Source organism: Myotis lucifugus, unplaced genomic scaffold (assembly GCF_000147115.1).
Source record: "Myotis lucifugus unplaced genomic scaffold, Myoluc2.0 scaffold_116, whole genome shotgun sequence".
NCBI classification, from domain to species: domain Eukaryota; kingdom Metazoa; phylum Chordata; class Mammalia; order Chiroptera; family Vespertilionidae; genus Myotis; species Myotis lucifugus.
In genome coordinates, this window is record NW_005871164.1 from 3,656,051 (window position 1) to 3,678,471 (window position 22,421).

At 44.2% G+C, this 22,421-nt stretch overlaps 1 protein-coding gene and 1 non-coding gene across 2 annotated transcripts in view; one reads left to right on the forward strand and one right to left on the reverse strand.

Annotated features, from left to right (window-relative positions):
• Window positions 1-22,421, forward strand: part of MGAT5 (mannosyl (alpha-1,6-)-glycoprotein beta-1,6-N-acetyl-glucosaminyltransferase) — a 215,181-nt gene that overhangs the window by 82,483 nt on the left and 110,277 nt on the right. The window contains exons 5-8 of the mRNA XM_023757865.1: window positions 7,678-7,749; window positions 9,641-9,802; window positions 13,264-13,433; window positions 16,432-16,566. Coding sequence (XP_023613633.1) covers window positions 7,678-7,749; window positions 9,641-9,802; window positions 13,264-13,433; window positions 16,432-16,566 — 539 coding nt within the window. The remainder of the gene's footprint in view (window positions 1-7,677; window positions 7,750-9,640; window positions 9,803-13,263; window positions 13,434-16,431; window positions 16,567-22,421) is intronic.
• LOC111826985 lies at window positions 19,993-20,099 on the reverse strand. Its single transcript, XR_002830450.1, has one exon. It is a non-coding gene; the product is annotated as a U6 spliceosomal RNA (small nuclear RNA).

Consider the following 22,421-nt stretch of genomic DNA (forward strand, 5'->3'; position numbering starts at 1 on the left):
TCTCCAGCCCTTGGTTCTCTTTTGCATGTGGTAGGGTCCGTACTTTCTGTTCGTATTATTCCTGCCTGTTGTGGTCGGGGCAGCAGGGCAGTGTTATAGAAGACAGGTGACCTGATTGCCATCTGATCCACCTCCTGCCTCTGTGATCCAGAACATTCCTTCAGTTTTCAGTTGGTTTCTCCTCACTGAGGTCAAGGTCAGGCCTGCCTCGCCTGCTCTGTATGGTTGAAAGGTTTTAACAAAGTGATGAAAATGGACAGGTGCTACATAAACAGAAAAGAGAATCATCACCATGAATATCTTTAGTGCTGAAGTCATGTTTTGATTTATTCATTCAGTACTCAGCGCATCATGGCTGAGTACCTCCATGCCCCGGCCCTGTTCTCAGGGCTGAGGATGAGCAGTGCACAGGCCATGGGAAGCTCCTGTCCTCAGGGAGCTTGCATACGGACGGGCCAGCAAACACTGGTAAACCAGTGCATGAAGTGATTTCCACATGGCAGTGCCCCCGGGAAAAGGAGAATGCGGATGTAGCATAACCAGGTAGGTAGGTCAGGGAGTGCTTCCTGAGGAAGAGTTGGAGCATAGTGTGGAAATCAAGAAGTGATGCATAGAACTCTCTGGAAGGAATAGAAAATGCAGGCGCCTGAGGTATAGGTTACTAGATAACATAGAGGATACTTCACTTTCAGGTAAACACTGTTTTTTCTAAACAATAAGTGTGTGACATAAACTAAAAAAGTCATTGTTTACATGAAGCTCTAATTTAACTGGGTGTGCTTTTCACACATACGTGCCCACCCCAATCTGGCAACCCTTCAAGGGAGAAACGTTCTGACGTGCAGGGAGGGTTTGTGTGGAGGGCAGGTTGAGCGAGGCAGGCAGTGTGAGGGTGGAGGTCAGATTCCCTAGGATCTCAGTATAAATTTTAGGTGCCAGGAGAACCGCTGAGGGTTTGAGTTAGTGTAGGATGTGATCCAGTTCAGGCTGTAGCAGCCACTTGCTGCACAGACAAGCGAGTTTCATAGCAGGGAGCAATATTGCAGCTTACAGCCCTGCTGTGCAGCAGGAGCACAGAAAACCCGGTTTGAAGGACTTTATGTAGAAGGTTTAGGCAGTGACACTCTAATAGTGAAGACTGGACTGTGCTTATGGGATTAGAGGAACCTAATGTCTGATTTCTATGGGTTTTGTGTGGGGATGGAGCACACGGGCTCTGGGATGGCAGATGGCTCCCGGATCAGCCATGGGTCCTCCGGTGCCATTGGCTTCATTGGGCATGATTAGTGGCCTTTCCTAGAGGATCAATGAAAGACCAAATGAAATATGTGTACAGTGCTTAGCCTAGTGCTTGACTTCATATAATGTGCCTTTATTCTTATCTTTGTCTCCCCACCGGCCAATACACATCAATTTCTAACAAGCAGTTTGGCCAAAAATATTAATGAGCTCAGTTGTCTGGTGCATAGGACCGGCCTAGGGAGCTGGACCATTTACATGTCTAGTTATCTTGTACCATTTGTGTTGCTTTTTAAACTTTAGAAAGGGAGGTGAGCCAGGGTTAGAGTGGGATAGAGAAGTCTCTCTCTTTTTTTTTTAAGCATACACCTTAGTGAGTAACTTCATTTGATATGTTATCAGTGTGTATATATGCATATAGATGTATAATAGTTGTATCAGCTTCATAGTCAGCTGTACTTTTGATATATAACCAACTGGCATGACAGGATGGTGTAAAATTACCTTTTTCAGATCTTGTAGCATATTAGAATTATTAAGAGGACACCTCAGACAATTTCTTCATTTTGTAGATGAGAAGACTTGAAAGCCAGATGGTTGAAGGTTGTATTCCTAATTGTTTGTAAAGTTGGGCATATAATCCATTTGGCTGATTCCATTTTCAGTCCTCTTTCCTACTCTGTTCTTCTTTGCCAAGTGTGGCCTTTAAAGTGGCTCTAACCTGTGCTGGGTGCCTCAGGGATTGAACGATGGAATGGATGCAAGCTTATTTGTTTACTAGAGGCCTGGTGCACGAAATTTGTGCATTTGGCGGGGGTGGGGGGGAGGCGGTTCCCTAAGCCCAGCCTGTGAACTCTCGCAATCCGGGAGCCACCGCCGCTGTGCTCAGCAGCTGTGAGCCAGGCTTCTGACTGAGCGGCACTCCCCCTGTGGGAGCACACTGACCACCAGGGGGCAGCTCCTGCGTTGACCATCTGCCCCCTGTGTCAGTGCATGTCATAGCAACTGGTCGTTCACCATTCGGTCGATTTGCATATTAGCCTTTTATTATATAGGACTAGAGGCCTGGTGCACAAAAATGTGTGCACTAGGGGGGGTCCCTCAGCCTGGCCTGTGCCTCTCGCAGTCTGAGACCCTTCGGGGGATGACCACCTGCTGACTTAGGCCCGCTCCCCCCAGACATTCCTCTGGCAGCCCGGGAGCCTTGGGGGATGTCCACTTGCCAGCAGGGAGCAGTCCTAAGCTGCAGTCAGACATCCTTAGCGCTGCTGAGGAGGTGGGAGAGGCTCCCACCACCACCGCTGTACTGGCAGCCATCAGCCTGGCTTGTGGCTGAGCAGAGCTCCCCCTGTGGGAGCACACTGACCACCAGGGGGCAGCTCCTGCATTGAGCATCTGCCCCCTGGTGGTCAGTGTGTGTCATAGTGACCAGTCATTCCCAGTCGTTCTGCTGTTAGGGTCAATTTGCATATTACCCTTTTACTATATAGGAGTGCCTGGCCAGTCTGGGTGAGGGGCTGATGGCTGTTTGCAGTCCGGCCACAGCCCCTTCAGGGTGGGTGTCCCCCTGGGGTGCCTGGCCAGCCTGGGTGAGGGACTGAGGGCTGTTTTCAGGCTGGCCAAGCACCCCAGCGGGACTCTCACCCCATGAGGGTGTGCCCAGCCTGGGTGAGTGGCTGATGGCTGTTTGCAGGCTGGCCACAGCCCCTTCAGGGTGGGGGTCCCAACTGGGGTGCCTGGCCAGCCTGGGTGAGGGGCTGAGGGCCATTTTCAGGCTGGCCAAAGCCCCTTCAGGGTGGGGGGGCCTGCTGGGGTGCCTGGCCAGTCTTTGTGAGGGGCTGAGAGCCGTTTTCAGGATGGCTAAGCCCCCCAGCAGGGACCCTCATCCCATGAGGGTGTAGCCAGCCTGGGTGAGGGGCTGATGGCTGCTTGCAGGCTGGCCAAGCCCCCCAGCGGGCTCCCTCACCCAATGATGGTGTGGCCATCTTGGGTGAGGGGCTGATTGCTGTTTGCAGGCTGGCCAAGCCCCCCAGCGGGGACTCTCACCCCATGAGGGTGTGGCCATCCTAGGTGAGGGGCTGATGGTTGTTTGCAGGCTGGCCACGGCCCCCAGCCACCCAAGCTCCCAGTGGAGGCTGGCTGGAAGCAGGTATCTGGGATTTATTTGTCTTCTATAATTGAAACTTTGTTGCCATGAGCAGAGGCCACAGCCGGCTCATGGCAGGCGGGAAGCTTGGCTTCCTCCATCGCCCGGGAAACCAAGCCTCCTGCTTGCTCCAGCTCTGTGGCTGCCGGCCGCCATCTTGGTTGGGTTAATTTGCATATAGTCTCTCTGATTGGCTGGTGGGAGTGGCTTGGGCATATTGAAGGTACGGTCAATTAGCATCTTTGTCTTTTATTAGTGTAGATAGGATTCCAGAGACCCTGACATACTGTGAACCTCAGTAAATGATTGGATGCTTATAAAATAGAACTCCTTTAGAAATTATTCTGTTAATAAATTCTTATTGTAAAAATCATAATATGCAGATTAGCACAAAGAAGGAAATGAAAAGCACCCTTAACACCATCATCCAGAGATAATCTCAGACTTCTTCTCATGCATTTTTCTCATTTAGTTTTGATTGCATTTGACTCTGAAAAATACAGCATGAAACTATGTCACTGATCCATTAAAGCAAAAACACTTAACATTAATCACGAGACAAGAAGCCATAATAGAGCCTGATCATTATTCTTTCAGAAGAATTGAACTTTACTATAAAGAGTTATGCCAGTTACCTAAGTACTTGCATATACGTCAGATCTCCTCAACTTCTTGCTGTCATTTCACTGCATCTTTCCCCCTTTAAATTCTAATTTGAGCTGTGTGCAGATCTACCAGCCTTTTTTTCCCTGTAGTGTAATGAATTGTCCATCGTACAGACCTTGACCGTGTGACCTACCTGAGCTCTGTTGAGGGATTTCGGTTCACATTGCTGATGATTAAGCTGCAAAACCTTCTCAGATCAAAGAAGTTTAAATCATTGGGAGGAGGGGTGTCAAAATCAAATTGGTTAAATTTTTTACCTCCTCTCTCGAGAAAGCAATTTACGGGGCCCTCTTCCTGTTCTTAAGGTCTAGCCTGGCTGGTCTTTTTCTGTTTCTGCTGCCTCTTCATTTTGTTGCCTGAGGCCAGTGCACTAAAAAGGTCAGTTTCCATGGAAGGAGCTTTGTCTTCAAATCCAAGGTTATTAGAGTGGTGCTCCTCTCAATTGATTCTTGTGTGTTGCCAACTCGGATGGTTTTCAAGTCTTGGACTTACTGTGGTGATTTGTGGACTATTTTAAGGATATACGGTCCTGACCCTGGCAGAGGGGGCAAGACTGCCAGGCCTGGGAATCGGGCAGGGGTGGGGTGGCCAGTGGTAGGGTCCGGCACCACAGCCCTGTGTGCCTGCCCCGAGGGCAAATACACAATCCTGTCCCCGGGGAGCACCGGGAGTCACAGTGGGGACAGTGTGGCCAAAGCAGCGGTGGAAGGAGGCAGAAACCACAGGCTGGCCTAGGACAGTAGTGGGGTTCTGAGACACAGGAGGAGAGGAGAGGATAAGAGTGATTTGAAATAGAAGAGCTTCCAGATCAGGAAGGCAGTGAGGTCATTCTGGGGTCCAGCTTTCCTGGTAGGATGCTATGCTGGGGTAACACGTGTGAAAGCTGTCTGGGTACATCAGACAGGAGCCAGGGATTGGGAGGCTGAGTTATCAGCCTTGAGCCAGACGTGCCCTGAGTGTTATGAGTGACTCTTCTTTAGGAGAGGGTTGCTCATGGGAGGGCTGGTTCACGCGTGGAGTTAATGCCAGTGCTGGCTTCCTCCCAGTCCTCGCCATCCTCTGAGCTTGCTGAAAGATATGGTCCCACCCCTCCCTGCACCCCATGGAGACATTGGTTAATGTTTGATTTAATTATCTTCTCAACCAGTTATCCTATCACTGTGCTAAAACAACCACCTCAAAACTCACCTTCCTCATTCTGGGTCAAGGTGTTCATATCGGGCTTTCCTCCAGGACCATGAACATGTGACAGTGAGATTTCTTGCTAAAAGCCGAAATAGACTGACTCCACCTCCCATGCTTCCAGGCTGTCCTTGAAGCGGTTCAGAGCATTATCCACTCATTTAGAGCAACAAGAACTGAGATAAATGACCAGCTTCCAAGAGGAATTAGAGCCTCAAGTATTCTGTAGGGAAGTCATATTTTAGAAGATCACCTTGGACTGTATTTTCATCAGAGCAAGTTTTGGAAGCTTCTTCTTAGGGCAGAAGGGTGAGGGGGGAATGTACTTCCCCTTACCGGTATCTGATCTCACGAATGTCTCTCCTTGTGGTTGATATTCTTTATTCACAGTTGTGTTTCATCTTTTTATACCGACGTGTTGCTGTGTACATTAGTCACTCAGGGTGAGGTTGGCTGTGATGTGTGCCCTTGCCTGCGCATCCTCGTCCTTCAGTGTGGGGTTGAAGGATTGCTCTGCAATCCATTCGACACCTTCATGTTATAAACATGCTTTATAGCAATGTTTCTTTGAGTCCATTTACAAAAATTTAACTTGAACTAAGTAATCTTGTCTAGCCTAGCAATGCAAGGCCAGAGGTGTGCGGTGCTACCAGACTAACGGGCTTCATCCTCTTGCTCGCTTCTTTTCTGCTGGTTTTCCCTCATTTTTCTCATTTGTGGAGCTCCTGATATTGCTGTTCATGGTGATGTTGCTGTAAGGGCTCAGTAATTAGACATGGGCATCCAAAGCAAGTTAGTGTTTCCTTTTTTATGAGAAAAACCATTTTAGCTTTCCTCCTGGGGAGACCTTCGGAGCCTCTGGAGTCATTCATAAATGCAGTAAAGCTTAATTTTACTCTGCAAGAAGAAAAGAGAATATTGCACTTTTCCTATCCAGGGATTCCACCCTCCCCCAAGCTTCGCTGCCCTCTGCTTATCGCTTGCAGATCATTTGCAGGCAGCCGGTTGCCTGCAAACCACCCAGTTATTTTGGTCTTAGTAAAAGCTGCCTTGCGTTAAGCACAGTTTCTAGGTCAGTGAAACTACTGTTTCCTGGAGAATCACCCACAGCTGGAAGACACCATCTCGTTTGACGCTGCATTACTGGTGCCCAGGAGGCTGTGGTCTCACACGCTCCTGCTTTCTCAGTGACCTTCCCAGGACATCCCCGCCCTCCTGCTTTTGCTTTGTTTCTGTAGGTCCTCCTGGCCAGAGAAAAACATTATTTTCAATGGCCGCTTATTATTTATCTTTAATAATCTCATTATGTATTAGTATATGGGTGATATGCTATCTTAGAATTGTATGGCCAGGCTTTTTGTTGTTGTTGTTGTTGTTAATCCTCACCTTCAGGATATTTTTCCATTGCTTTTTTAGATGGAATGAAAAGGAAGGAGGGATGGGGGGGAGGAGAGAGAGAGAGGAGAAAGACACATCGATTGATTGTCTCTGTACCCAACAAGGGCCAGGGATGTGCCCTTGACCAGGAATTGAACCTGAGACCCTTCAGTGCTTGGGCAGGTGCGCTAACCATTGAGAAGCCCGCCAGGGCTGTATGGTCAGTTTTGACACAAGGTCAGACATCAGTATTACTCAATGCATTTTTTCTTTTTTCTTTACTAGAAATTGTGAATTCACCCAATATTCTTTGGTAACCTTTGTTGAAGTGATTCCTATAAAACCTGGCGTTCTTCCTTTCTCTTTCTTCCTCCCCCTCCCCAGCTCTCTGAACTCTTGTGCATTGACAGAACAATCCATCTTCCAGAATGGCTCTCACAAAATCGTTGAGGGTTCTTTTTTCTTTTTCCTTTCATCTCTTTCTCCAATAGTTTTTACCATCTTATTCCTTATGATGGTGCGAAGTGAACAGCCAGAAAACGAGGGAAAGCCACGATCAATTAGCCTTAAACCATCAGCTGCAATCCTAATTCTGAGATAAATGACTGAGTCCTGTGGCTCAAATGTCATGCGATTTCCCTTCCAGACATGCCGCAGCAGATAACAAACCATTCCTGTCCTTCTGCTAAATTGTCAGAGAGGCACCTCTCATTTTCATTCCCCGGAGGGAATGTTCAAGTCTTTTAACTTTCTGCCGTGAGACCTGCCTCTCCTGGTGTAGAAATGGGGGATTAAATGATTAAGGAATCAGTCCCTGTGAAGTCCTGTGAAGGACAGATGTAACGTGTAATCATATACTCCTTGGGGCCTTTGCTGATTAGGGTTTCGTCGGAGAGGGCACCTGTCTCTGGATTGCTGGCTAAACGCATGGACTCTGACTAATAATAATAACCTGCTTAAAGACAGTGCTCATGGTGTGGCAGGAACTGTGCTCAGTGTGTTTTATATACATTAATTCATTTCCAGATGAGCCAGCGTCCTTACTGTCTCTGATTTATATTTTTCAGGTTGAAAATTGGTGTCCTCATTTACCTTGGAGAGCGAAAAATCCCTACGAGGAAGCTGATCATAATTCATTAGTAAGTGATTTTGGAAACCTTTTACCGGGCTTGCGATTTGTGTCTAATGCCAGTTGATACATGTGGCGTCTTCTAGAAATTCCAGCTGTGATCTGAAATAGCGGTAAACTGAAGAACCTCTACACCAGCGGTTCTCAACCTGTGGGTCGCGACCCCTTTGGGGATCGAACAACCCTTTCACAGGGGTCACCTAAGACCATTGGAAAACACATATATAATTACATATTGTTTTTGTGATTAATCACTGTGCTTTAATTATGTTCAATTTGTAACAATGAAATTGGGGGTCACCACAACATGAGGAACTGTATTAAAGGGTTGCGGCATTAGGAAGGTTGAGAACCACCTCTCTACACCCATCAGTCAACTCGTTCGCATCTATTTCTTGAGCAATTCTGCTAGGGTTCCTAAGTGACAGGCTAGTGCTGTGAATAACACCTTGTGGAGGCACCCTGTGACCTATGAGGGTGATGGTTGTAAAAGTGACCACGCTTGTGTAAATGCTAGAACACAGACCCGTGAAATTAATGAGGAAGTTGTGTTCTCAGCCTGCAGCCATGAGATACTGCAGAGATGACACTGGAGCTCAATGGGTCAATGGGAGATAAAAGACATATGTAATACTTTCAACAATAAAGATTTAAAGAAAAAATAAATAAAAATAAAATGACGAATGAGTTTCTACTGGGTCAAGGAGATAAAGGTGTCTGATGTGAGAGGAGAAGGGCATGTATAAGAGTTCAGCATTTTTAGGGAGTAGAACATGCATGGTTCAGTGGCACAAGGCTTGGATATTTGAAGGTGAGATTGGAGAGGTAGCTAGGGGAACTGTGAAAAGTTTTATATGCCACATCACAAGCTTAAGTCTTCAGTGTTCAGATAGGGATCTGCAAACTTTTTCTGTAAAAGGCCAGATGTTAATCTTCTCATCTTTGTAGGCCCTGAGGTTTCTGTCACAGCTACTCAGTTCTGACTTTGTAGCTCAGAGGGCAGCCATAGACAAGATGTACACGAAAGGGCGTGGCTGTGTTCCAGTAGAAGATCATGTACAAACACAGGCAGCGAGGGGGATTTGGCCCAAGGCCCATCGCTTCATCACCGGAATCAGGGGAAATTGTTGAGTCAGGGAGGGCCATGATCCGATAGATGAGTGTTTAAAATGAACTACAGTGACTGCTGAAAGTTGGATTCAGCATGTTTTAGATGTTACATGAAACCAATAGTAGTGTTCTTATTTTTTCTGTTATTTTAATCACTGGTTCTATGCAGCTGTGTGACAAATATGTTCTTCCTGGCTTTTACATGACTCTGGCCTGAATTTTAAATTTTATTCAGTTGTGATCGGAAAATGTTCTTCCTGGCTCTTAAATTCTTTAGAAAGTAATGAACTTTTGTTTGTTTGGTCTGGGAAAAAACTGGAAAAGACACATGTGCTTCCTTCCCTTCTTCATTGTGTGGACAGAGGAGGTCTCTGGCAGCCTTCACAACACCAGGTAGCCTGCTAAGAACTGACTTCCATTTTCCCAGGACCCTGCTGCCTGCAGTAGATTGAAATGGCCAATAAATTCAGGTGCAAAAAGTTTCAAGGTACATCAAACAGACTCATTATAAAAAAATGCATTTTAACATAGCTCAGGGCTTTGCGGTGACTGTGCTTTCTTTCCCAGTTTCTCATTTTTAAAATGATGTCCCTTGTGGCAGCTGAGCAGTCGGAGGCCTTTGCTTTAGTTTGCAGTCCCGGGACCTTAAAGAAAAGCTGCGCTGCCAAGACCCCCTTTGAGCCCTGTATTTAATTGAGTACCTCTTTCAAGTTTTCAGATGTCACCTCATGCAAACCATTATGCGTTCTGACTTCATTTTCTACTCCTTTCTATTAAATTTCTGTTTCTAGGCGGAAATTCGTACGGATTTTAATATTCTCTACAGCATGATGAAGAAGCATGAAGAGTTCCGGTGGATGAGGCTGCGCATCCGGCGCATGGCTGATGCGTGGATCCAAGCGATCAAGTCCCTAGCAGAAAAGCAGAATCTTGAAAAGAGAAAGAGGAAGAAAGTGAGTTTGTAATTAATTCCATTCCTTAGATGCCTGTTTTCTTTTAAAATTTGATTTGCTTGGAACCAAGACTAAGAAATGCCAGGCCTTCCTGCTGTTCCCTCCGGGTGAATCTGCTCGGTCGCTCGTACAATCATTTCTGTGTTTCCCCTTACCCAGTCACATCACCCCACTTAGCAGGGACCAGCACACATTTCTTGGGTGAATCCAAGCAGAGTATCTGCCTGAAGGACTTTCGTTTGAATGATCTGTCTCTCTCAGTGGTGTCGGGAAACTTAACCCTATTTTCTTTACTGAACACAAACAACCTTTTAGAACTTCCTATTACATCATTATGACAATTTCATATTTTTGGAGTTTGTTGGTTCTGGGGTTTGGGCAATGGTGAGTTCCATTGGTATTCTGTTTGGTGCTTCTGCTTACATGCTTGAGAGAGAGAGAAAATAAATTAAACTTGAGCCACTTTGTTCAAGTTTATGAGGAGATGCTTGGAAAACATCTAGAATACTCCTTAGCGTGGGAAATCCTATACCCTGTTAGAGTCTAAGCAGCGGTGGCTTTAAGTGAACTGTTCTGATGATGAAAAACTGAGCAGAGTAAACTACATGTTCTTATATCTGAAAATAAATTCGAACGAGCTTGGTGTTATTCCTAATTTGACTCATTTGATATCCTCGAAAAGAAATACAGATAATGCCTCCAGATCCCAGTTGCACTTTGATGGGTCAGTTCTGCTTGGGGCCTTGAGTTCATCAGACATGGAGGAGCATGTGGTCAGAGGTCCAGGTGGGCTATAAAAGGAAGTAAAGTGTAATTTTATTTAATCCTATACAGTAACCTCCAGGATGTATTGTTAGGTGAAGAAATGTTAGGTGGAGAATAGTAAACATTATTTTAAAAGGGAAGAGAGAGTTTATCTATATATGTACATCTATCCTCCATGTGTACATATAGATACATTCATATATACATACATATATAACGCTTACGTAATATACATACACACTTCTTGCTCATATTTTTTAAATGGTTAAAATGGTATATTTTATGTTATATGTAATTTACCACAATAAAAAAATAATGTCAAATAAGGGGAGGGAAAGAATAACATAGAGACAACAGGTGTAGAAACCAGGCTTCTCTGGATGTATCTCACTTTATAGATTTTATACAGGAATCATCTGTACTAATAAAAGAGTAATATGCTAATTAGACCGGGAGACCTTACGGAGACCTTCCAGACATCCTTCCGGACAAAGCCGGGGGCTTGATGCCTGCAAACTGCCCTCAAATGGCCCTCAGCCCCTCGCCCAGACTGGCCACGCCCCCCAGCAGGGACCCCCACCTGATGGAGAAGTGGGGTTTGCAGTGTAGGGGAGAGGAAATAACAGATGTCAAATGGATAATCTTATGTAAAGATACTGTAATCCTGAGTTTGAATTGGAAAAACCAGTATGAACTCATGATTAGTTTTATCCTCAAGAAAAAATAAATTTTCTAGCTGTGCCCACTGAAAAGGCCTACGGGAAGTGACGATTGAGAGTGTGCTTACCACTGGCCTTTGATCTTTAAATACCATTCCCACTGAATGGTGTCAGAGCTTCTTAGAAAACTGGCTGATTGCCGAAACCGGTTTGGCTCAGTGGATAGAGCATCGGCCTGCGGACTGAAAGGTCCCAGGTTCGATTCCGGTCAAGGGCATGTACCTGGGTTGCGGGCACATCCCCAGTAGGAGATGTGCAGGAGGCGGCTGGTCGATGTTTCTCTCTCATCAATGTTTCTAACTCTCTATCTCTCTCCCTTCCTCTCTGTAAAAAATCAACAAAAAAATATATTTAAAAAAAAAAAGAAAGAAAACTGGCTGATTAAGGTCTGCTGCGGGAGTTGTACATGATAAGGTTGAAACACCCTGTCTTATCAGAAAGTAAACTGTCAAAGACCAGGACTGTGTAAAAGAACTTAGAAGCCAACTGAATAGCTTCCTGTTGGCCAAGATGAGACAATGTGATCATCAGTTAGAATAACAACTACAATTATTAAAACACAGCAAATAAACTTATAGCCGTACTTTTACAATGATGCGTGCCTGTGTGTGTGTGTGTGTGTGTGTGTGTGTGTGTGTGTGTGTGTAAGTCCTCTTTGGTCATTATTAGAGAACACTAAAGAACAATTTTTTTAAAACTGCTAAATAAAGGGAAAGACTGAAGTACTTACCAAGCTTTTTTTTATGTAAGCTGTATTTTAGGGTACCCAAGTAGTTGGTTGATATGAGATAGTTTCTCTTGCAGAAGCATTCCCACTAATAAGTGCAGAAGGAATGAGCCAGTATCACCATTCTGCCACCCCTCATGGATGAATGATCATCAGTAGCTGCTAACATCACAAAACAGACGTTCCCACCCCTGGAAGGAAGTAGACGCACCACCTATGAAGTAGTGTTGCTAGAAAAACTAAATATGGATTTAATCCTGTCTGTTGATCTAGTTACTAATTTTCCACGAATACAGTCAGCAAAATCCAGAGTGTGAGAGAGATTACTGGAAATACAACCCAGTCTTTTTGACAAATAAATGACAAGCCCCTCAAACCCCCCTCTTTCCCCAAAGGCTGATGGGGCACTACTTCAGGTTAACACATTAAGCGCACAATCAGTCACCGGTGACAAACACTATACTTTCTGTCCGGAAGACAAAACAGGTTGGGCGCTTAACCTGTTAAAGACGGCTAAGAAATACATGAGGCAATTACCGTTTATTTGACTTCTGACTAGAACAGCTACACTTGAAAACGTAAGGGACACTGAGGAGGTGTAAGAACCGACTGGGAACTGGATAATATTAAAGAATTAATAGCTGTTCTGGGGTGTTAGTGATGTTATGTTTTTTTAAGTGAAGGTTTGGTTTTTTTATAGATCAAAACATTTATAGAGGAAAAATGGGGTCTGGACTTTGCTTCAAGATAAGCTAGAGGGGTTGGGAGAAAATTAGGCTATACATTAAATAAGGTTTATCATGAGTTAATGATGATTGGAGTTACATGATGAGCACATGGGAATTAACTTTATTGTCAGGTCTGCCTTAGTATGTATTTGGCATTTTCCATGTTAAAAGCATAAAATATTCTAGCTGTGAGAAAAAGCCCGATACTGTTAAAAGATATTTTATTGTCCTTACCCTCCTTTACTTTTGACTTTTCAAATACATCCTTCTTTTTAAAAGAAGGATTATCTGTCTGTACCTCATTCTCATAGTTGCACCAAGGATCGTTGTTTCTCTAAAACAACAATGAAAAATCATTTTCCTCCTTTCTTTTTACTTTTTTTGAAAAACTGCTTACCCCACGTTGAGATTTCATTGAACGTAACCGTGGTGTTAACATTGGTTGCTCGCTTTTTCGTGTGTTACTGTGGAGTTGTGCTGGGTTTGGTGGAATCAGTGTTTGCCTCTTGTTTGTTTTCCCAGGTCCTGGTCCACCTGGGCCTCCTGACGAAGGAGTCTGGGTTCAAGATTGCGGAGACAGCATTCAGCGGCGGCCCTCTTGGTGAATTAGTGCAGTGGAGTGATTTAATTACATCGCTGTACTTACTGGGCCATGACATTAGGATTTCAGCTTCGCTGGCTGAGCTCAAGGAGTAAGGAGATTACTTTTCAATTTTAAAGTCAGAATACAAAAAAAGAAATTGTAAACTCTTAAAGCCCTCTATTACTGTGTAATTTCTTGTGGAGGAAAATGAAAGTGATAATTCACTAAGCAGGAGATAAGAAGATTATTTTCAGGAGCTAAATACATACACTGTGAAAGGATAATATGTTTTCATTGTAGCTGCAGGCTCCAGAGGCTTCACAAATGAATGCCAGAAAATTCAAACCCAGGGCTTATTCTTTGCTATTGCAGGTGCTTCCAACATCTGCAGCACAAGACATTATTGGCCTGCCTAACTCCCTGTCTCTTGCTGAAATTCATACCGTTCCCTGCTCAACATCAAGCTTTCAAAATCTTGAAACAGGGCAGGTTCCTGTTTATAATTTAATTTGGGTAGAATGAGTTTCCTGAAAGCCCTGATCCAGTCCTTTTTCAATTAGCCAACGTTCAGCTCTTAGTCTGTTAACTCTACCTGGGTTTTCCATTTCAGTGAAACTTGCTTGCAGTTCTGGCCCGCTCTTAATCTCCTTTAGACGGACACAGCTGGCGAAGCAGGAATGCTTAGAGCCCCTTCACTCCTTTCAGATAACTGCCCACTGAGGTTTTCCCACCCGGCAGCCAAGTTATCATGATGGGATATGTCAAATGTTAGCAGAAGAAACGCGTTGGATGAACATCTATGTTCAGTGAATGTATCTCACCTGGCTCCTACTTTACTGTTTACAGTTAGGTCCAAGGCCCACACCTGCCCAGTGGCAGTGTTGAGATGGAAGCAGTATCAGTAAGATAATATCACTGTCATTTGTTAAATGACTTCCATATTCTGAAACTGTGGGTCAGGCCTTCAATTGTAATTGGTTTCAACAGTTATGACAACCATGATGACTATTAGCATCAGGTGCTAAGCATTTTATATGTTTTCATCTTATTTAGTCCTTAGCACAAACCTGGAAGTAGGTGCTATTGCTTTATGCATTTGAAAGGTGAGGATACTGAGATTCCAACTACAGATGGGTTGTTTGAGGTCCCATGGAGAATGTGTGGGAAAGCCAGGACTGGGGCCCTGTGTCTGGCCTCGGAGCCTGTGCTTTCTGCGGCTGTACTGCCTTGCAGATAAACCCAAAGTCTTCTGAACCCTTAATCACCTTCTGCCCCTTCCGCACGCTGCCTTCTGGTGCCTCCCTCCTGCTTACAGTAAAGCACACTGGGCACCAACCTGTGAGGTGGATGCCTTCATGCAGTTAGCACTCGTTCCTCTAGTGCATTCTGTGGACTGGATCTTGGTAAGGGGTTGGCAGAGATGGCCAGCATGTGTTCATGGAGAGGCCAGTCATTTGCTAATTATAATTAATGCATTACATAATAATTACACTAATTACAATGTGATTAGTACTAATTGAGGTGTGGATGCTAGAATGTAAGCACTGGAAGTGAAGAAACTATGAATATTGTTCTTCACTGTTATTTAGCACATAGAAAAGTGCCTACCACATAGTGGGTACTCCTATTTACTGAGCAAATGAGTGAAAGGTTGAGTAAGCTGATGAATAAGTGGGTGGGTGGGTAAACAAATGGAACACTGTTGGAGCCCCAGGGATGGTGCCTTCGAGGGAAGTCAGGGAAGACATATTGGGGGTCTATCAGGTAAAGACTTTGTTTCGTGGTCAAGGGAAACGAAGATCTTTAAGCACTGGTGACAGGGACAGATGTATTTTATTTAAGAAGGTAATTGTGGAAATAGCATAGAGCAGTAGTTCCCAAACATTCCTGGACATTGGAACCTCCTGAGGACCTTTTTAGACTCCCAAAGCCCCGAGCATATCTCAGATTAATTAAGTCACAACCTTTGGGGATAGGACGCAGGCATAAGTGTCTCTTGACACCTTCAGGTTATTCCAATGTGCAGACAAGTTTGGGAACCACTGAATACAAGATCAGGTGTCAGAAGCAGCAGCTCAGCAGGCCAAGTCTAGTCCTGCCTGCTTTGGGTAAAGTTTCACGGGAGCTACACCTACTGTTTCTGTAGGGTCCGATCGCTTCCATCCTACAGTGGCAGAGTGGAGTGGTTGCCACGGAGAAGATGTGGCCTTCAAAGATGAAAGTATTTACTAGCTGGCCCTTCACAAAAGAAATACTCGAATTCTTGGGAAGAAATTGTGTATCAGGCACCGAGCTGGGGAACAGGGTGCTGGAGGCAGTTGCAGTTTGGAGCTAGAGGGCAGAGTCCTGTTTAGGCTCCCATCCTTGGAAATAGGATGTCCAGCCATAATTTGGTGAAGAATCATTGTGGGATGTAGCAGGGATCAAAGGTTTCAATGATGACCCATTTCTAAGTGAGAGGTGACAAGCACGTTGGCTCGCCAAGTACAAGTGTGGGTTTGTATGGATGGGTGGGTGGCCAAAGGGTAATGCAGAATTGTAAACCGTAGTGCCAGTCTAGTCAGGAGGAACATTTTCACATAAGAGAAAAAATTTGGAAGCAGTACAAGACAGTATAGAAAGACGTTATTCTCAGAAATAGATCAGTAAGGGTTGGAATAGTAAGAAACTAACAGTCACTGAGTATGTAGCATACATTGGGTACTTTCCATTCAGTACCTCATTTAACCACAAAAGAACCCTGAGAGGTCGCTATACAATCTGGTTTCGTGGTGGTTCTGTTTGCTTGTTTGAGAATAAGGAAAGATTCTGAGGTTAAGTAACTGGTCTAAAGTCTCTTAGCTGCTGGATGGGGGAGACACACTCCGACCTGTATCTTCCTGGGCTTCGAAGGTTGTGTCTGTGCACCATTTGCTTTTGCAAGAGTCCAGGTCGGGGCTCTGGATGGGCCCTGGTGGGTGGGCAGAATTCAGATGAGCAGTGGATGGGGATGAGCCATGCCATTCTCCTGGTAAGGATTGTTGGATGTTCATTTGCCTATTAAAGTTAAGTATCATACCTTGAAGTAAATTGTTTTTCTTTTTTTCTCTCTTCTGCCCTTTCTCTAGAATAATGAAGAAGGTTGTAGGAAACCGATCTGGCTGCCCCACCGTAGGAGACAGAATCGTTGAGCTCATTTATATTGATATTGTGGGACTTGCTCAATTCAAGAAAACTCTCGGACCATCCTGGGTTCATTACCAGTAAGTGCCGCATGCTGTTCTTAGGTTTGCAGAGCTTTTTATTTATTTTTAAACAAGGGTTGAATGGTTGTAAGTAGAAAGAAGCGCATCAAATATCTTTTGAACCGTGTGGAGAATGTTTCCCTTTCCTAATTGAAATTCAGATTCTCCACAGTGACTTCTTACTTTCAAGGGCTATTCATTATTTTCATTGATTTATGTTAAGAATAGAAAACAAGTATCCAACCTCCTTTTTACCATCCCTAATACTTAGCATTCCTCTCCCAGTATGCCCACAACAATCTCATCTGTTTAATCACATAGCAATTTCGATAAAATTAGGACAGTGTCATTACTTGTGTTTCTTAGGTTTGAGATAATGACTCATTCTCTCTGCTTTTCCCCCATCAGTATTCTTGTCATTCTTGGAAGAGAAAGCCTGGGAATACCTGAATGCCAGGGTCTTGCACTTTTTAAGATCTGCCTTGTGCTTGAGATGCCCCAAGTGTGTGTGCTGCCCTGTGGCAGTCTTTATCATTTAGTGCAGCAGTTGCCAACCTTTCGGACCTCACGGACCACCAGTGGTCCACGGACCACCGGTTGGCGATCGCTGCTCCAAAGGTTTCCTTAAACCAGCGGTCACCAACCTTTCAGACCTCACGGACCACCGGTTGGCGACCACTGGTTTAGTGGACGAACTCAGGGTTCCCTGGTGTGGGGCTGGGGCCACAAGTTAGTATTTGAAACACTTTTACATGATACACAGCATAACACTAGATGACATTGAATTAGATAATGAAGTTTATTAATTTTTCATTTTCTTTCAATCTTTCTGAAAAAGGCTTAGTTTGGTGCTACTATTTCTCCAACACTACTTTAAAAAAAATATGTTTTTATTGATTGTTAGTGAGGAAGGGAGAGGGGGAGGGAGAAAGAGATAGAAACATCAGTGAGAGAGAAACATCCATTGGCTGCCACCTGCATGCCCCCTACTGGGGATCGAGCCTGCAACCCTGGCATGTGCCCTGACCAGGAATTGAACTGGTGACCTTCTGGTGCATGGCGACTACGCTCAACCACTGAGCCACACCGGCAGGGCTCCAACACTACTCTTAACACTTGCATGCATTTTTAACAAAGTGTGAGAACTGGTGCCCTTGCCAGTGTGACTCAGTTGGTTGGAACATTGTCCTGTACACCGAAAGGTTGCAGGTTCGATTCCCAGTCAGGGCACATCCCCAGGTTGTGGGTTTGATCTCTGGTTGGGGTGCCTGCATGAGGCCACTGATTGATGTTTGTTTCTCTCTTTCACTTTGAGTTTAATACTTATTAAAGAACAATAACATGCTTTTTTGTTGTCTTCCATTTATTGGAATTGATACTGGCTTTTACTTATGGTCTATAAAAGTTTCCAATAAATTTTAAAAGGTGAATACATTTAAATAAACATTATATCCATTCTATAATGTCAGTGTTGCGTCAATTTGGGTAAAAATCCTGAAGTTAGTACAGACTTTATCAGTGGTAGTAAGTGTTGACTTGTTTAAACCAGCTTCCTAAGAGAACACTCTGAAAGTCTTTCAGTTAGAACGACTTGGAACCGCTGCCCCCCACCATGTGTTCCTTTTCTGTTGATATTCGGTAAAGACATGTTTTCATGTGTTCTTTTAACTTAACCAATACATCAATCACTTCTTTAATTCAGGTTAGTTTATAGTTTAATATCATTAACTTTCATCTCCAAGGTTATGTCAGACTGGAAGTCCTTTAGAATTGAAAGAAATGAAAATTTAAAATATTAAGATTCTTCTCAGGAACACAGAGGGGAAGACACTGTTGCCGTGGAATTTCCTTGTGGTAGCGATGATTTTCTCACTGGGCAGAGGCATGCTCATGGGCAGAGGAGAGGGACTGATTGAGAGAGACCCTGTGCTCTCATTGCCTTTGAATGTAGACTCATAAAATAGCAAAATAAAAATTTGGTTTGGGCCTGGGTCGCTCTCTACCTTTGTATCAGGTTTTTCCTGGTTTGGGGTTTGCGTTTTCTTGAAATCTTCATGAATCCCAGGCCATCACATTTGTTCTCTGTGACATGGAAATAACCATCTCTTTTCTTGGTTAATGAGCCGTGTAAGTAAACACACTTTTTTTTTCTTTTTAATTACAACATTAAAAATAAAAGAAAGAAGGCAGTGCTGTTGTGCTCTGGCATTTTGCAAATGGCAGGCACCTGATAAATGTGCAACTGGAGTGGGCATCACGGCGATCCCTGGCCTCACATCTCCTCACCATTAAGAAGGACTGTTTGGATGGGAATAATACCATTCTCAGTGGTAGTATTCAGTGCAATTAAAAAGGATGACTCCATTATTAAGAAGGTCACCGCTGATTGGTATTTGGTTCTTGTTGGATGACAGGACGCATGGCAGGGGGTTTATGGCAGAGGGTAATGTCTGTCCATCCTTTAGTAAATCACACACGTTAGTGCTTTGGCGGGATGTCACTTAGTCACCAGCCCTGCTGTCTGTGGTGTGATGGCGCTCAGGTTTCACCAGAAGGCCGAGCAGGTCCTCTAAAGAGTTTCCCGCCCATTCCTTCCCCTTTTGAAGATGAGAGCTTGTCAGAGCCATCTGTATTCATCTTGGTCGATGGCAGATGATATGGATTCTATTCAGTGTACAGTTATCTTCTGATTTTTCATTTAGGGGCAAACCCTTGATTTGTATTGATCTTGGGAAATACTGATCTTTGAAAATTCTGTCAAATTTATGTAAGGACCCAGGAAACTCAGTTAAATATTTCCTATATGCAACTAGTACACTGCTGGGTACTGCAAAACTCATGCAAATCAAATCTAAAACTAAAACAGTCTTCCTTCACAGCCCTGAGAACACACCCAACAGTGAGATGCACATAGTCTAATTTATAGCACGTTTCGCATGGAGCTCCACATTAGAAAGTAGGTCCTGGCAAGAAGGTTATGAGCATCCATCCCATAATAGCGTGGCTTAGAGCAGAGAGAGTATCCAGGAGCATTTGGCATGGCTGCAGGGAACCCTGCTCGAGGAGGCCAGCTGCTCGGCAGCAAGGCTAATATCTTTTGAAGCCATTAGTCTGTTTCTGGTGCTACGTAAACACAAAAGGCATTAGAGGAAGGGTGTTAATATTAACTCACACAATTCCAACACAGATGCAGAACGTGATTGACAAGGAAAGCTATAATGTTAGCCTCCTCGGTCACAGACATAGATCAGTCTCTGGCCTCTGGTTATAAAACAAACCCAGATAAGCTAAAAAAAAAAAATAGGCATTTCCTAAATCAAAGCTTCAAGTATGAGGATGTAGAATCACAAGTACCCGAGACACGGGGATCATCCATCCTATAGCCTTCCATGGGGAAGAAGCCCAGTATCAGAAGCAAACATCTAGGCACTTTCTTTCTTTCTTTTTAATATGGAATGCCTCATGAATTTGCGTGTCATCCTTGCGCAGGGGCTATGCTAATCTTTTCTGTATTGCTCCAATTTCAGTATATGTGCTACTGAAGCGAGCACTAGGCACTTTCTGACCTCCAGGCTTCCAGGAATCAGGCGACTGCCAGGCATCTCTACTCATTAGAGTTTATTTTAATTATCCAAATGAAAATAACACCAGTAAAACTCCAAGTTAAAAATAGAATGACAAGCCAAAGCCAGAGAGGAATGTAGACCATTTGAGTCAATTACAAATAAGCGGAAGCAGCCAAAGCTTCAACGCAAAGGACCCTTCGGACAGAGTGCCTGTTTGTCCCTGGGGTGCAGGCACAGAGCGCTGTGGTCCTTGCATCCCAGCTCTGTGCCTGGGCAGCCAACCTTCCACTGCCCCGCCTAGTGGTGTGTGTCCCTCCCTCTCTCGCAGGGACCTCCCCAGAGCTGCCACATCATCCCTCTGTCCCAGCACTGCCCTCTTCCTCAGAAGAAAACATACTGGCTCCAATGAGTGCCTTTTGCCATCTTTATTTTAAAAGGAAGAGTGTAAGTTAAGACTTGGGGAATGTTTTATAAAGAAGAGAGCTGTTCAAAGAGCAGGAAAAACAGGCGTGGATCAGTTCCTTGCATCCCTACCTTTTTCCTGGAGTGTGGACATCCATTTCTCTCTGCCTCTTGGCTGCCAGGCTGATAACACGTTCTTGTTCCTATTGTGGCAATGGTCACTGTGATGATGGCCTGTTCCTTGAGTCACACAGGAATCCAGGCAAGGAGGTGCTTTCTGTGGTCAGCCTGTATTTCCTACCTGGTCACGGCCCGCCCTCTTCCACCTGCCTTTTCTTTCTTTTTTTTTTTAAATTAAATCTTTATTGTTCATATTACATTGGTTCCTCTTTTTTCCCACCATAACTCCCCTCCACCCAGTTCCCACCCCACCCTCCACCCTCACTCCCCACCCACTGTCCTCATCCATAGGTGCACGATTATTGTCCAATCTCTTCCCGCACCCCCCACACCCCTTTCCCCCCGCAAGAATAGTCAGTCCATTCCCTTTCTATGTCCCTGATTCTATTACAATCACCAGTTCATACTGTTCATCAGATTATTCACTTGATTTTTAGATTCACTTGTTGATAGATGTGTATTTGTTGTTCATAATTTGTATCTTTACCTTTTTCTTCTTCTTCCTCTTCTTAAAGGATACCTTTCAGCATTTCATATAATACTGGTTTGGTGGTGATGAACTCCTTTAGCTTTTTCTTATCTGTGAAGCTCTTTATCTGACCTTCACTTCTGAATGATAGCTTTGCTGGATAAAGTAGTCTTGGTTGTAGGTTCTTGGTATTCATCACTTTGAATATTTCTTGCCACTCCTTCTGGCCTGCAAAGTTTCTGTTGAGAAATCAGCTGACATTCGTATGGGTACTCCCTTGTAGGTAACTGATTTTCTTTCTCTTGCTGCTTTTAGGATTCTCTCTTTGTCTTTTGCTCTTGGCATTTTAATTATGATGTGTCTTGGTGTGGTTCTCTTTGAATTCCTTTTGTTTGGGGTTCTATGCGCTTCCTGGACTTGGAAGTCTATTTCTTTCATCAGGTAGGGGAAGTTTTCTGCCATTATTTCTTCAAATAGGTTTTCAATATCTTGCTCTCTCTCTTCTTCTGGCACCCCTATAATTCGGATGTTGGTACGCTTGAAGCTGTCCCAGAGGCTCCTTACACTATCTTCGTATTTTTGGATTCTTTTTTCATTTTGCTTTTCTGGTTGGGTGTTTTTTGCTTCTTCGTATTTCAAATCTTTGACTTGATTCTTGCGATCCTCTGGTCTGCTGTTGGGAGTCTGTATAATACTCTTTATTTCAGTCAGTGTATGCTTAATTTCTTGTTGGTTCTTTATCACAACATCGAGGGTCTCACTAGATTTCTTGAAGATCTCACTACATTTATCGGCGGTCTCACCAGTCTTTTCAAGGGCCTTACTAAATTTATTGGCAGCTTCTAGACAGTTCTTTAAAGACCTTAAAAATGTGGTTTGAACTCTATATCCAGCAGTTGCTTTCCTCCATTTCTGTCATTTGTGTCCTGTTTCTTTGTCTCGGCATTTTTATGCTTCACTGTGTCGATAGAGTGCCTTTCTGTGCTAAGTGTCCCAAATACCTGGAGGGAAACACTCTTGGTGCACCCCCCTTGGTGGGCTTTGTGCACAGGCTTGCTGTATTAAGCCTTGATTGTGTATTTTTATCTGGGAGGAAGTAATTTTTTTGCTAATTGGCGGTAGTAGAACTTTAACATCTGTAGAACAACTCATGACCGTGATATAACTTAGTTTTGTAGAAGGCATAGAGGTCGCCTCGACGAATAATATAATATCACAGACAGGGTAACGAGTGATTAATCACACAATAACTGCTA